Source organism: Meles meles, chromosome 1 (genome assembly GCF_922984935.1).
Source record: "Meles meles chromosome 1, mMelMel3.1 paternal haplotype, whole genome shotgun sequence".
Lineage (NCBI taxonomy): Eukaryota > Metazoa > Chordata > Mammalia > Carnivora > Mustelidae > Meles > Meles meles.
The window spans coordinates 182639628-182655039 of record NC_060066.1 but is presented as its reverse complement, the minus strand read 5'-3'; the positions used below and the strand labels follow the sequence as shown (position 1 = coordinate 182655039).

Here is a 15412-nt window from a genome sequence, read left to right as displayed (position 1 = left end):
GAAGAGAGAGGAGGAAACCTATGGATTTAAAAGAGACTAGAGACCAGCCCAATTGAATGTGTGGACCATGCTTTCATTCTGACCCAAATAACTATTAAAATAAGCAACAACAGCAAACATTCATGAGATAATAGGAGAAATCTGAAACTATTTATTGCTCTTAAGTTATAGTTAGTGTTTCAGATTGATAATGGCTTTGAGAGGAGTCGTTTAGGTGTGGTTATGGTTTTTAAGGTGGCCTTACCTTTTAGAAATTAATGCTCAAGTATTTTTTTTTAAGTATTATTTATTTATTTGACAGACAGAGATGACAAGTAGGCAGAGAGGCAGGCAGAGAGAGAGGAGGAAGCAGGCTCCCTGCTGAGCAGAGAGCCCGATGCGGGGCTCGATCCCAGGACCCTGACATCATGACCTGAGCCGAAAGTAGAGGCTTTAACCCACTGAGCCATCCAGGCCTCCCTTGTTTTTCAACTTTTATGCATATTTGAAATCTCCCATAATAAAGAGTTTTAAAAATATATCCATAGGAGGAAAAAAAAGTACCCTTTGCACAAAGGCGCACCCAGCTAGCAGAAAGAAATGAAATGTTTGAGAAGGTTGGCTCCGTCGGTCAAGGAATAAAGAGGGGCTACAAAATGCACAGCTAAAACACGAAGACCCCATAAAAGAACAGGGAGGAACAGATAATAAAAATAAGAAATAAATGGGTTCTACACTAGCGGCAAAGATTTTTAAGAAACGCTTATCAGACCCATGTCATGCTTCTTGCCAGGATCTCTCCCGTGAATTATTTTTGTTCATTACTTATAGCCTTCATCAGCTCTAGCTGCTTTAACAGACTGCCATAAACCAGGTGGCTTCTCGACAACAGAATTGTGTTTCTCACCATTCTGGAAGCTGAAGTCTAAGATCACAGTGCCAGCAGGGTCGGGTTCTGGTGAGAGCCATGCTCGGGTTCCAGTGGCTGGCTTCTCCTTGTATCCACAGATGGTGGAAAGAGAGCTAGTTAGTTCCCTGGCCTCTTCTTAGAAGAGCAGCAGTCCCACTCATGAAGGCTCTTCCCTCATGTCTGATTACCTCCCAAAGGCCCCCCACCTCCGAGCACCATCACCCAGGGGATGAAATTTCAACATAAGAATTTGAGGGAACACAGACCTCCAGGCTGTAACAGTAACACTGGAACCGATGCTTTCTTGGGTCATATTTTCACTTGTGTATCTGTGTACGTTTGATTGTTGGAGTCGACTTGGGTCAGGTTACCAGCAGCTTATTGTTTTTGTTGTTTGGTCCAGTCTGTGTATTGGGAGAAAGTTTCATCCATTTGCAGGGCAATGTTTTCATTATTATAAAGTGAAAAAGGAGTCTACAGAGTTTGGTACAGACATATACTGAAAGGTCAATTGCCTTTGTGTTTTAGGATTATGGGTATTTTTGATTTATTCGTGTTTGCATGTGCACCCATCAGTATTTTTTCCCCAAAACTGACACTTATTACAAGCTACACCAAAACTAAGGTTTTTTAAAAAGTAAAAATTAACATAATGAACTTTCTAATCAGCAGAATAACATAGGGAAAAGGAGAAAAAGATGTTGAGAACGTTTGGCAAGATCTCAAGAGATTTTATTAGCATATGACATCCAGTACAGGTCGGGAAGCACATAAAATCCTGTCCAAGCCCTACTGAGAAACTTCGCAAACATTTTATAAGCTCAGTCCTGACACAAGAGGAGAGGTTCTTGGTGCGGGCTTATCCAGGGACCTTGTTCCCATTGCTGTTCCACATAGTCTATGGCCAGGACCTTCAGTGCCTCTGGGAGAACATCAGATATATTACTGTACTTCGATTTGATCTACCAGGTATGAGAAACATGCCTGACCCCTGTGAACAGAAGGGAAGCCATTCTGCAGGGAATGGCCTTTCTGTGCCATCAAGGGTTGATGACTTCTTCCCAGCCAGGAGTAATGGGGGGGTGGGGCGGGCAGGATGGCGAGTTTTCTGCCTCTCTCAAGTTCACGTCAGAATCTCTGGTAATATTAGGCCTCCAGATGGTCACTGGTATTATTATACCTCCTGGGTAGGGTGATCATGATGGCCAGTGAGGATGGAAATGAGAAAGGCTTGCTTGAGTTGGAGGACATTCAGCGGCTAAGTTCTCCCTCCTGGGCTTGGAGGGCCTTTCTTCTGGTCTTCAGGTTTTCAGCGGCTGATTCAGGTTGAGCTGGAAACACGGGGATGGAGCCAAGGCCTAGGCCTCCACCCTCTCATTCTTGGCCAGCAAGGCCCCAAGCAGGCCTCACAGTGAGAATCAACACACAGGGGATGACCAGGAACTGGCCGTCTTCTGAGCCGCCCGGGGCCCCAAGAAGGGTCTCAGAACTGGGTGCTAGGTTCCCTGCATCCCTGAAGAGCCTGGTTTCTCCCTTTGCTCTCCCCTCACTGCCATCTCCGTCCCTACTGACTTTGTCCTCACCTCCCAAAGCCTGAACGCTGGCAAGTAAAACTTTCTTTCCCCTTCTCAGCTGAGCATCATCTGGCCCTTCCTTCTCTCCCCCTTCCCCTCCCATCTTTCCTCCAGGCCAAAATTACCCCCTCCCCTCGTGCCCATGCCCCTCCCCCACCTCCTGAGGTGCTTGGGGTTCCCTCCACCTGTGGGAGGCCTCCCCCAGCCCTGCCTCCCAGCCACAGGATGCTCCAATTTTTCTCTTCTCTCCCAAACATCAGGCCTCCTGTGGCTTTTCTCCCCCTCACCCCAAATTCTCCTTCCTCCTCACCCTGGGTGGTCCACCTCCTAGAATCCTCTGCAAATCTCAGGCTGCAGGCACTATCTGTCTTTGGATCTCTTTCCGCTCACTTGGTCAGCGAGTCACCTCCATGTTCCCAGACTGCAGGGACCATGTGGACGTATGCCTGGGCACCTGCCAGAGAGATTGCCGTGCAGCATCTCCATCCGGGCAGGCATCCTGCCTCTCCACCCCTGCAGCTGGCCGCATAGGGCCTGGCCAGACCTGCCCCTTCAAACTAAGACTCCACCGGATAAGCTGTGTCAGATGCCACACAGCAGCTCCCCACTGGCTGGGGGCAGGGAGGACGTGCTGGAGCAAGAAGGTGCTTCGGGCAGATCCACTGCCTAGACCGAGGCGCCAAAGAGCCAGCCAGCACTCCCGCTCTTGGCCTTTGGGGATCCTCAGCAGCCCTATTGTATTCCAGGTTCTCGAAGCCAGCACCCATGTTCCTGGACGACTCTTTCCGCAAGTGGGCTAGGATTCGGGAATTTGTGCCGCCTTTTGGGATCAAAGGTCAAGGTAGGTTGGGAGCCCTGGCCCACTCTCTATTGCCGTGAGATCCCTCAGACTGCCTCCCTGCACTCGGGACAGGGCTGTACCCTCACAAGTCCCCATGCTGGGGGTCCACCTCTCTCCTTCCCGCTTCCCCTTCCTTTCTCTCTTCCAACTTCAATGGACAACAGTTCACTCAGAGCCCACCACTTGGCCAGGGCCAGGCAGACAGCAGTGAAGTAGACAATATAGTCCTGCTCTTAAAAAAGCTCCAGTCTAGTGGAGACACAGATACTTAGAGGGCAGGACAGTAAGGGCTCTGACAAGGAAAGCACAGTGAGATCACAGGACAAGATGCCAGGGACATCCGTGCTGGAGGACAAGATATAGCGAGGGGGAGATCCTGAGAAGACAGAGGGCATCCCCCACAAAGACCCCAGCCACCTCCATCATCCCTTCCTTATTACCCTGGTCTCCCCTCCAGTCCTTTCATGCCCTGTCCAAGGCTCATCTGTCCCCTGTGCCCTCAGAACTGTCCCCTTCCATTGCCTGAGGGACCTTACCATGCAGCTCCCTCCCGACTTAAGACTTTCCTGCCCCTGACAGTTGAACAGTTCTGTTGCCCTGTCAAGTGCCTGCACTGTTCCGTGTCATGGCAGAGTTTGGGCTTAGGGTCAGACATTGAAGGATCAGATCTCAGTGCTACTTCTTTACCAGCTATAACCTTGGAGGTTGCTTAACTTGTCTGTGCTTTAGTTTCTTCATCAGTTAGATGGAGAAAATAATACCATTATATTAGGTTGTGGTCAGAATTCAGTAAAATCACTATTGAAGGCGTGAGTGATAGCATTTGGCCAGGGGACTAAAAAATAACAGAATCTTCCCCTCAGGCAGTCCATCCCTCCCTGAAAAGAAAACAGGGACCGGCAAAAGAACTCTCTAGAATGGGAGTTTTGGCCTCAGATCCCCAGGGACAGATCTAATGGGTAGGACTGAACTGTGTGAAGAACTCCTTTTTATTTGGTATGGGTAACTAAGCAGCCTACTCTTCTCCTAAATTCTTGCTCAAGCCCTAATCCTGCTAAGCTAGGAAGGCCTGGAAAGGCTGGTACACGGCCTGTTGGCCAGCAAGAAGAGAGCCCCTGCTCATTTATACCCTTTCTGCTAAAGTCCCCTCCTAGGAGACAGAAACCCAAGCCATAGCCTTGACTTTGGCCAGTGGGTAGCGATATACTTTTCCTTCAAGGTGAAATGGGAGGTGGGAAAAGGAGGGGTTCTGTGGCCTTCCCTGAAGTCCTCCAGAAGGTAGACCTGAAGGCACTGAGTCTAGAACTCTCCTTAAAGGTCTGTTCCTTACTCATTCTCCTTCAGCTCCGGGGAAGACTCACTGTGCCTGCTGCCTCTTCTTTCTCACCATTTAGTCCTGAGCACTCCCTTCCTCTCCTCCCTCCCAGTGACACTGCTCAGTGCCCCCGTGAAATCCAGAGGGCCCGTTTCAGTCCCTAACTTGACCTCTTGGCTGCATCTGACAGTGTTGTCCACCCCGTCTCTTAAAAAAATGATGGGGTAGTTATTTTTAAGTTGGGACACATTCTTTCTTTACATGGAATACTTCAGGCATGTAAAAAAGAATGAAGACTAGTAAGAGTGAGCACCCGTGCACTGTGCACCCAGCTTAAGGAATAAAACATGAGATACAATTAAAGCTCTATGTAGCCCTTCCCGTTCCATTCCCCCTCCTTCTCCAGGAGACCATTAGTCTGGTTTTGGTGTTACTGTTCCAATGCTTGTGTATCTATTTCTGCAACATATTTATATATCCATTGAAAATACGGTATTGCTTTTGCATGTTTTTACATTTTACAGATAATAGTGTGTGTGTGTGTGTGTTTCAAATTAATTTTTTTGGTTCTGCTTTTCAGGTTTATCTGTATGAGTACAAATAGCCCAAGGTCACTTCTTTATTTGTTTTTACCTCTGTGTAGTATTCCGTGTACCACATTCAATCTGTCTTCCTTTGGTGAACATTTAGTTGGCCTCCAGCATTTGGCTATCACAAACAGGTCTGCAGTGAACCTTGTACGAGCCTGAAACAAATGTGAGGGTTCCGATGCTGTCTTCCTAGGAAGAGAGTTGAGCAATCTTAGTCTGTGCAAGTCTACATCTTTGCTTCATGTTCTTAAGATGCTCTCCGCTATGGCTACACTGATTTCCTTACTGTATCTCCAGATCTCCATGTACATTATCTTTTCATCTTCCTCACAACTCTGCCGCGTTGGAATTGCCATCTTCATTCGGAAGATGGGGAACTAAAGCGTGAAGAAAGGAAGTGACTTTTCAGCACACAGCCAGGATTTGGCTCCAAAGCCAATATCATTATGTTATATTATAATGTTCTCATTATGGCAGAGTTTGAAAGGAGAGCAGTTCCCATCACCAAAGCCAGAGAGAGGCCAGGAAGAATGAGGTCTGAGGGGTACTCACGGGATCTGAGGACACAGGTCCTGGGCCCTTGCTGAGGGCCTCCTGAGTGGAGTGCCGGTGGACAGATGCCAGACCTCAGGGGTTGGAGATGGAAGAAGGCAGACACAGGCTGGCATGACCAAGACTGGAGATCGGCAGTGTTGGCGGGGGAAGCAAGGGGAAGACAGGATCAGAGAGTGAGGCAAGAGGGTCTGAGTTGGGAGCTGGGAGAGCCCTCTCAAGCTCTTTGTTGGTGGCCTCCAGGCCCACCGTGGTCTCTGTCTCGGGGCAGGTCCCGGGCCTGGGGATCCAGATCCTGGGGCTTGACTGCAGAGCCTCTGAAAGCCAGAGGAGACCTCCCAGGAGGGGCTGGGGAGCCCTGGGAGAGACTGACTCCAGGCAGAGCCGAGTGTGAGTGCCTGTTCCCTTGCCTCTGTCCCCTTCCTCGGGGAGAAAGCTAAGCCAGTGGCCTGCCCCTGCCCTGTGCCCAGATCTCCCTCTCCCACCCTCACATCCGCCTCCCAGTGTAGGAGCGTGTGTCTCCCACGGGAGCGTCGTCCGCTGACGCTGCACGGGCATGCCAGGGACCCTCTGACGGTAACCCCCCTCCTCTGTCCACAGACAATCTGATCAAAGCCATCTTGTCCGTCACCAAAGAGTACCGCCTGACCCCTGCCTTGGACAGGTGAGCTACTTGCTACCCAGCCCCCTGCCCCTTGGCTGCCTGGCATGCGCAGAGACATCGAGGCCCCTCTAGCCCTGGCTGGACGTGAGCAGATGCTCCAGCGTGTCCACAGACACACACAGGGTGCACATGCGGGGGTGGTGAACACATAAGATAAGGGGGGTCAACCAGCTGGCCTGCACCCCCCGGGCTGTGAGCGCTTGGCAATCTGTTTCAGTCCTCAGCTGGCAGAGGTCTGAGGGTAAGGATGGAAGACACTGGGCTGAGATCAGCCGAGTACTGGGACTGATGGACAGGGTGGTCGAGGCAGGTAAGGGGCCCAGGGCTTAAATACAGGTGGCAGTGACCGCTCTGAAGCCAACGGAGCCTGGAGCGGGGAGGCCCCAGGCAGGACGAGCAAGATGCTTAGGGCTTTCTGGTGACCAGTGGAGCATGGGGGTTTCTGAGCTGAATATAAGCCCAGCCTTGGGTCCTAGAGCCTCCAGGCCTGTCCTCTCTGCTTGCTTCTCTGGCACAGCCTTCAAACTCAGCCCACTTTGCCATTCTCTTGAACTCCACTAACCCTCGGGGAACCTTTAGCCCAGGATGCCATCTTACCAGAGGCTCCTTCCTCACCACACTGAGCTAGTGCCCTTGCCCCTCGCACAGCCACGCTCTCCTAGAGAGTATCTGGGACTAGGGATGTCAGAGTCCCAAGTGGCCCAGCTGCTCACAGTATGGCTTTGGCCTCAGAATGCTGCCGGAAGCCCATCACCCACGTGGTCAAAGGCATGAGGTCAGGGGCCACAGGGATGGGGAGAAGGAGCCCTGGAGGACAGCTCTCCAGAGGTCTCTGCCTCTGTCCCCTCAGCCTCAGCTGCCGCCGCTGCATCATCGTGGGCAACGGGGGTGTTCTTGCCAACAAGTCTCTGGGGTCCCGAATCGATGACTATGACATTGTGGTCAGGTGAGCTTCCCAAAGCAGTGCCTCAGGCACCTGCGTGTCCTGGCCCAAACCCTCATCCCCAAGTCCACTGAGAACCGTCCGTCCGTCTGGCCAGTTGGGCTGGAGGTCACCAGAAGCCTAGAGAAGAACCCTGGTGTGGAGGGCTCTGGAAAGGTGGCTGCAGATGACCTGGGGAACTCTGGGGTCCTAGTGCCTCCCCGAACACAAGCCCACAGGCTACCCGCAGTGAGCCCAAGGCAGGCTCTGACTGGGCCTGCTCTCTGTAGACTGAACTCAGCACCAGTGAAAGGCTTTGAAAAGGACGTGGGCAGCAAAACCACTCTGCGCATCACCTATCCCGAGGGCGCCATGCAGCGGCCCGAGCAGTACGAACGAGACTCTCTATTTGTCCTCGCTGGCTTCAAGTGGCAGGACTTCAAGTGGTTGAAGTACATCGTCTACAAGGAGAGAGTGGTGAGCTCCCCGTGCACCAGCTCCTTCCCCTCTCCCCCTGGCCTAGCCTGGCTTCCAGGTCAGGTCAGCTCTTTCCCCCTCCCCCCCACCAAACCCAGCGAAGAACAAGTAGGAACCTTTCAAAAGAAGCATTAATGACCCAAAGGTGAAAGACACCCAAAGTCAACCAAGGGACAGTGAGGCCAGGGGATGCCAAGGGGCACTGGTCTGGGCTCCTGGAGCTGCTCTACCTGATACCTGCCACCTGCCCAGATGCCCAGACTGCATGTTCTTTTTCAGCCTTCTCGAGCCAGACCCTGAGTCCCTCCCCAGCAGCCCCTGCAGGCCTTTCCCTGGCCTTAGGTCCCCCTGGAAGGAAAGTTTTTCTTTGGCTAGCCTCAGCATCACTCCTAACCTTCACACTCCCCTGCCCTGACCTTGTAGTGGACTCTCCAAGCCCCTTACCCTCTGCGAGGCTTCTCTGACTCCCATGTGGATCCACCCTCCTTCCCAGCCAGGGGAGGAAAGCCGTATCTGGACCCTGGGACCATTCTGCAGGGATCGTAGACCCTTCAGTGAGCCTGCGGAGGCCAGTTTCCAAGCCCATAAGTCCTGGCCTCCCCCCACTGTGTACTTTTACTCCTGACCTACAGCTGGATCCCCTGCTGCCACTGAGTCTGGTTGCACTCCGGCAATGATCAGATTCTGTCCTCATTGTTCTAGGAGAGCAAGGCCCTGGGCCCATTGCTCTAGGGAGATTGTGTGGCTGAGTAGGGTGACTGCTCCTTGGTGGACCACCCACCGAGTCCCCCTCCTGAGTTCTCTTTTTCTCAGCTCTGGGCCCACGGGGATACCTGCCAACGTGTCCGGGCCCATTCCCCCTCTCCCCTCAACCAGCTGTCACCAGCCACCCCAGGGGACGGGTATTGCAGAGTTCAGGCCATTTGTCTTCCAGTACCCGAGCCTCTTACCAGAGGAGAATGATGACAGATGGCCTCCGCCTACAGTAAGAAGCTCGTTGTTCTTTCTGGAGGTTTAGAGGCGAGTTCAGGGATGGGAACAGCGTAACCTGCCTATGGAGGTCTCAGTGCAATTTGGTTTAACTCCACAGCCCTTTCCCAAGCAATGCCAAGTGCAGGCAGTGTCAAGTAGGTAGCAAGCGAGAGAGAAGACAGAAGTCAGGTCCAGAAATTCAGGTAGGTGGGGCAGTGGGGAAGGGGAACCCTCCCCCGACCAGAGCCAAGCCAAATGAGGCAGCCAGGCTCCACTGAGTCCAGCTTGGCTTCCCAAAGGGGAGGAAGGGGTTTGGCTTCAGCCCACTCCAGCTGCTAGAAGGCCCACTGCCCATGCAAACCAGGGAGAGAATGGGGGCTGAGGGAGCGCCCCTCTGTTTTTAGAACCATGGCCTGAAAACTAGTGTCCTCAGGGCCCGCTCTTCTTTCTGCCTTGAAGGCAGCAGAAGGGGGATCACAGGTAGGCACTTCTCAGAGGAAATGGGAAGGAATCGCGTTTGCCTTGGTGAAGTCCAGAGAACCTGAGGGCTGCTTTCTCGCTCTGGTCTTTTGCCCACCTTCCCACCCACTCCCGGCACACCCTCTCCTCTGCGCATAGACACCTGTCAGAGGAGCTCCTGGAGGGCAGGGCCCTCATCGCATTGGCTTTTTAAAAACCCCTCAATGCCAAGTCGTCATAAATGACTGGAGTTGGGTCGAACACCTTCCGAGAACACCAAGGTCAGTTCATTCAAGGCCCTTAAACCTCATCCTAGGAAGTAAGGAAAGAAGGCAGAAAAGGAAAGTCAGCTAGCGTCAGGAGACTCGCCGTGCTCCTGCCACTCAGGGAGTAGACGGGAGGGCCTCGCTATTCCCAGGAAGACCCTGAGGCGCTCCCCCCTGGCTACAGGCTAACCGAAGGCATTGGAGCAGTTGGGATGAGGAATTAGGAGCTGTGCTCAGGCACACGCTCCCCCATGTGGATGTCCGTGTCCTGGCCTAGCCATGCCCGGGGATGTAGTACCAGCCTTGTGTTAGTGAGAACTCATTCCCAGGATTGGTAGGGGCGAGTGAGGAGAGAGGGGACCGGAAGGAGTCCTTTGCAATTCCACAAGACTTCCCTGGCTCCCAAGTCAAGGATAACTTGGGCCTTCAGAGTGAGCTGCCAGAGGAGAGCCAGCAGTGCCCATGGCCTCCCCAACCCTGCCCCTTCTTGGCGACACAGGAAACCTCTCCTTTAGAACCCTTCCCTACCCCAAGCCCAGGGCTGATGCCTTCACATCCCCTGCTCTCCTTCACTTCTCCGGCATCTGAGACCCAGGCAAATGTGAGGGAGACTGCTTCTTCAGGCCCTTCCTCTCTGGTGCCAATCACAGGCTTGTCCTGATACAGCGAGGTTTCCAACCTTGCAGCGTTGGGCTGCTGGGGAGCTCTCTGCACCTGCCCGGAGCCTCACATGTAGAATTCTGGCAGGAAGGAGGTAGCTCTATGTTTGGGACCCAAGCCTGGCTGGGCAGGGCTGGAGGAGGTATTAGGCCTGGTTCTTGGCTGCTGCCTTCCACTTGTATGTGAACAGCTAGCTGCTCACTGGGCATCACTTTCTGGTACCCAGGGGCCCTAATGGGATCTGGAAAGAGGAAAGATGGGAAAGGAAGATGGGGCAACCCAAAAGACAGCCTGTGCTAAGGCCAGCAAGCCATACTTTCTTCATCCTTATGGGGGCTCTTCTTGTCACCATTTGTGGCCATTTGGTTCCCTGCCTCACTGGACAGCTGCACAGATGACTCCAAAGTTATCCAGAGGCTCGTTGTCTCCTGGGTCCCGGGAGTCCTGAGCTAGGTGGCAAGCTTGGAGGAGTTCCCAGCCCATCATATGTGAGCACCAGGGGACTGCTGAGTAGGGACTGACGTCCAAGGGAGGGAGGAAGAACCGGGGTGTGGAGGTGGAGGTGTGTGGAAGTCTGGTGGGACAGGGCAGCCTCCGGCTCTCGTGAAATCCTCGGAGACAACATCTCACTCCGTCTCTCCGTGCGCTCACTCAGCTTGCCGGGTGTCACTAAGGTGTTGCGCATTCCTGACCCGAAGTCTCTGACAGTCTAGTGGGAGCGAAAGTCCTGAAACCAGAGTTATGACACAGCCACCTCTAATGGTAGGTCCTATAGCTGAGCATCCTCTTCCTGATGTTTGCTGAAGGCTGGAGACGCTCCCTCCATTGTCCCTGGGGCCTAGAGAGACAGGACACGTGAGAGGCAGAGCTTCCCACACAGCCACTCAGGCCCCATTCTTCCCGCCTCCACCAGCCTCCCCTCCCCGTACCCCAGGATGCCTGGTAACCCAGAAGGGAGCTGCCCTCTTAGTCCCCTTGGCTGCCTCCTCCTCTTCCTCCTCCCACCTCGACCTCAATTGTGAGGCTGGCCTCATTGCTGCTGGGCCTCTGACTGGTTGTTCCTCAAGGCCCTGAGACCTGGCCTGGGCTGGGATGGGTGTGGTTCCAGCCCAGCACGGGGACAGGAGAAGATAGGCTGGGGTTGGCCCCTGGACAGCCTCATACAGGCCTGACCTCCCAGCAGTAGCTCAGGCCTTGGGGAAGGAGGGAGCGACCTGAGGCCAGCCGGAGCCCCCGCATTCATGGCACGAGCCAACCGGGCCCCAGAATTTAGGAAGACAACATAGTTTAAGAGGGGACCACAGATCAGGCCTTGGAGTCCTACAGACTTGGTTTAAATTTAGACTCTGTCACTTGTTGGCTGGGTTAGCTTAGGCAAATTACCCAGGCCCCTCAGATTTAGTCTCGTCCCCTAAACAGGAGTAGTACTACCCGTTGTTCGGAATTGTTTCAGAAGATAAACCAGGAGAAATACAGAAACCCCTGGCATGGTGCTTGACACTTAGTACATGTTGTCTGTGACAGTGATTAATGCTATTTATTAGTATTAATACTAGTATTAGTGGTGTTAGAACAGTCCGGTGGCACTAGGGAATGAAGGGTTGTCTGTAGGGTCTGACCTAGGAGGTGACCTCAAGCAGGGTCAGAGGCCAGGCCTAGAGGAGGGGGCTCCTCCTGGGAGAGACAGCAGGGCTGGGCTAATAGTCCAGGAAGTCACTAGGGCGAACAGGGACACCAAGTCCCTGTATATGAGGCCTTACTGGACCAGGCCCGAGATGGGGCCTGAGTGTCCATCTGTACCTAAACCTCTTGCTCTTTTCCAGCCCAGGGAGGGACGCAGAGCCTTAGGAGCTCAGGATGGACATCGCCTCACCACAGGGGAGATTCGGTACAGGGTGCCTGGAAAGGGCGCTGAGGCCGGCACGCACTGTGGTCTCTTCGCATGTGATGAGGCTTCTGCTGAGTCAGCAACTGGGCGTCTCCCCCCACCTCCACCCCACCCCACCCCACGCCACCCCTACCAACTGCTCCCCAGGCCTCAGAGACAAGCTCTCCTGGGACACTGTTTCCTTTGCAGCACCTCTGGTGGACACAGCTCATTCCTCTTCTCCCCTGGGAGGGCCAGGAGGCCTCCATGTTCATCCCCATGGCCACATCCTAACCGCTACTCCTCCTCAGATAAAAAGTGCTCAGGGATTGGGGTTCATGCTGCCCCTGCCCCCTGCTCCTCTCGCCGCTGTCATCTACGACCTCATGGTTACTGTGCCTATAATCAGTATTCTCTCTGCTGTCTCCTCTTCCCCCTCTTCCTGCTTCTCGCCCTCCTCCTCGTCCCCCTCCTCCTCGTCCTCTGCTTCCTCCTCCTCCGTCCAGCGTCCTCATCGTAGCTGGCATGTATGAACCTCTTCAGCTTGCCAGCCTTCTTGGAATTCCTTTGTTCTTGGAATTCTCACAATGACCCCATTAGGTCAGTTTTGTCACTATCCCCATTTGCGGGATTGGTAAACTGAGGCCCAGGGAGACTGAGTTGCTTGCTCAAGCTCACACAACTGGCTAAGTGGCAGAGCTGAACTCACACCCGGCTCTGGCTGCTTCTGGGGTCTTCCTAAGGAAGAAGCCTGACCGCATCCCCCTCCTGCTTAGAGTCCTCCATCTGTCAGCTCCCCTCCTGGCATGGCCCACAAGAATGGTAAGAGCTGTGGTTTACTGAGCCCCTCCACGTGCCAGGCCCTGGGCTGCGCAGTTTCCATGAAGTGCCTTAGCCGGCCATGTCAACAGCCCTGCACAGCCAGACGACGGGTAGTAGTAAGTGGAAGGGTAGCATTTGGAACCAGACGGGTCTTGGATCACTGTCGTACTGAATTACCTCTGACTGATTCATTGGTTCATTCATTCAGCCAGTCCGAATCAGTCAGCAAAGTCACACGGAGCCCCAGGTTTCAGATGTTGTCTCCCTCACCCCACAGCTCCCTTGTGCCCTCCCCCACTGTCTCTGCCTCCAGCCAGTGCAGTGCCAGGGAGCCCCCCCATGAAGAGGGACGCTCCAGCTGAGACAGTGATGATGCTGCTTGCCACCCCTGTGTCCTGTCCCTGGCCATTGTTTTTCTCACAACCTACCCGCCATGGTCTGCAGTTCTGCATGACACCCCCGCCCCTGTTCTAAGCAGAAGTCTCCCATCCCGCTCCACGGGGAAAACAAAGGTCGTCAGCAATCAGGAAGTCTGGGCTTCCCAGCCTCCGGTCTCCCCGCTTGGTGGGATCCCCATCCATCCCGGCTTCCCTCGTCACTGTCCTCTTTGTGCCTCTCCCATTCAAGGTCACTTTTCTCCCAGGCTCTGGACACCATCTTGTCCCACCTCCTCAGGGCCTTTTCTTTCTTCTTTTCTCACTACTTCTGGATCCTCCTCTCACATACATGATTTCATTCGGGTCTCTCTCACCTTGAAAATGAAGGCCCTCTTTCCTATGTGTTCCTCCTCTCTGCTTCCCTCCTTTTCAGGTTTCTGGGAAAGAGTCCTCACTTGTCCGTGACACATCTCTCTGCCTTCCCCTTCTTTTTCTCAACCCTCTCCAGGCCAGCTTCCAGATCTCTCTCTCTGCTGGCAGTGGCCTGATTCCCAATCCAGTGGACTCAACATCTCCCTCCCTTAAGAGGAACAGCTTGTCGGCAGAGCCCCAGCGAGCACATACTGTGAACAGGGCTCCGTGCTGAGTTGTGGGGATAATCCCCACCTTACTAGCTCCTGGCCAGATGCCGGGGTAGGGCAGGGGTGAGGGGAGGGAGTTGGCATGCTTGATTCCCCACCTCTTTCACCCTCTGGACTCATCCAGTCTCCAATCTGGGATTCCTGCCTTTAAGAATGCCTCGATTACACCATCTCAGCAGCATCCCCTCTCCCTGAGTCCCGTCGGGTCCCCCTCCAGTCCATTCTCCACATCTATATCCAAAAGAGTCCTCCTCAGGTGTGCATCTGGGTGGTTCCTTCTGCTTAATAGTTCCCATTGCCTACCCTGTGCCCTCAGCACCGGTATCACCTGGAAACGTATCAGAAATGCATTTGGGGCCCCCCCTTCAGCCTTGTGAATGAGAAGCTCTCGGCGCGGGCCCGGCAGTCTGTTGTCATGAGCCGTCCAGGAGGTTTGGGTACGGGCTCAGCTGTGATACAGCCGGACTCCATGGCCCAACGCCCTTGACCTGGCCCCTGCTGCCATGCCCGCCCTTGTCCTTGCGCCTTTCTTGCATCCAGCACACACCCTGCACTCTGGCTGTGCCAGCACCCAAATCCTATTTCCCGCCTCCATGCCCCAGCTGCTCCCCTTCGAGAGGCCGTCGTCACATCCCACAGAGAAACGCTCCTTGCTCTGTTCCGCTTGAGGTTTTGCCTCTCTCTCAGCTCTTATAAGCCCCCAGAGGACAGGAACGGTCGTGTTGTCGTCTCTCCAAGTCCATCACCTCCAACTGTGTCTTAAACATATTTGGCCACACATAAGTGAATCGGTATGTGTGGAAACTGAGGCCCAGGGTAAGGCAGGAACTTCTGGCAGAGTCAGGATTCCAACCCAAGTCTTCCGACCCTCAGTCAGGGCTCCTTCCTCTCCTTCAGGCCGTCTCCTTCTTTCATGGCCCTGGGAGGTCGTTCTTTTAGATCCAGACCCTTGCTCTCCTCGTGCCTCTCCTAAGCATGCCTTTCCCTTAAATATGTTTGATCTTCCTTTCGTGGGTCAAGTTCACTCTGCTTCATGAGGAAATGAGAGCTTCCCCATCCTTGATGCTCTGTGTCTTTCCCTGTCTGTCAGCCTCACGGAGCTGGCCCCACGCCGACTCCTATTTCTGTTCATCGCTTTTTCCAAATATAGCTTTCAAAAAAGGTTTTCTGACCTTCTCCTCATAGTGCACATCAAGGTAAATTCCAAATGGACTAAAAAGTAAAAATATAAAAACATGACCAAAGGGAACTTTGAAGTAAGTAGAAGAGAAATCAGATCCCTGGAGGGGAAAGAACTTTCAAGGGATGGACGTGCTAGGAGAAATCAGATTTAATAATATATGAAAATTTATACTGAATTAACAATGAAAAGACTAGAGATACCATAAAACTTAGAAAAAGTTTATTTGGGAGGTGTGATGGACCAATGGTTATTGTTATGAAAGCTGACAAGAAAAGCTTCAGGACCCCGGCGGATAAAAGGGCGGGAGACTGAACAAATCGGACAGAGGGAAATATAACTAG

General features: G+C 53.3%; 1 protein-coding gene across 19 annotated transcripts in view; it reads left to right on the top strand.

The window, feature by feature from the left end:
* The window catches only part of ST3GAL3 (ST3 beta-galactoside alpha-2,3-sialyltransferase 3), a 194142-nt gene that overhangs the window by 163636 nt on the left and 15094 nt on the right, over positions 1-15412 (top strand). For 18 of the 19 annotated variants that reach the window (XM_046006412.1, XM_046006500.1, XM_046006402.1 and 15 more), the window contains 4 exons: positions 3210-3304; positions 6362-6425; positions 7276-7371; positions 7638-7824. In XM_046006412.1, the coding sequence (XP_045862368.1) occupies positions 3210-3304; positions 6362-6425; positions 7276-7371; positions 7638-7824 (442 nt within the window). The remainder of the gene's footprint in view (positions 1-3209; positions 3305-6361; positions 6426-7275; positions 7372-7637; positions 7825-15412) is intronic. The other variant, XM_046006442.1, reaches the window with a different exon arrangement.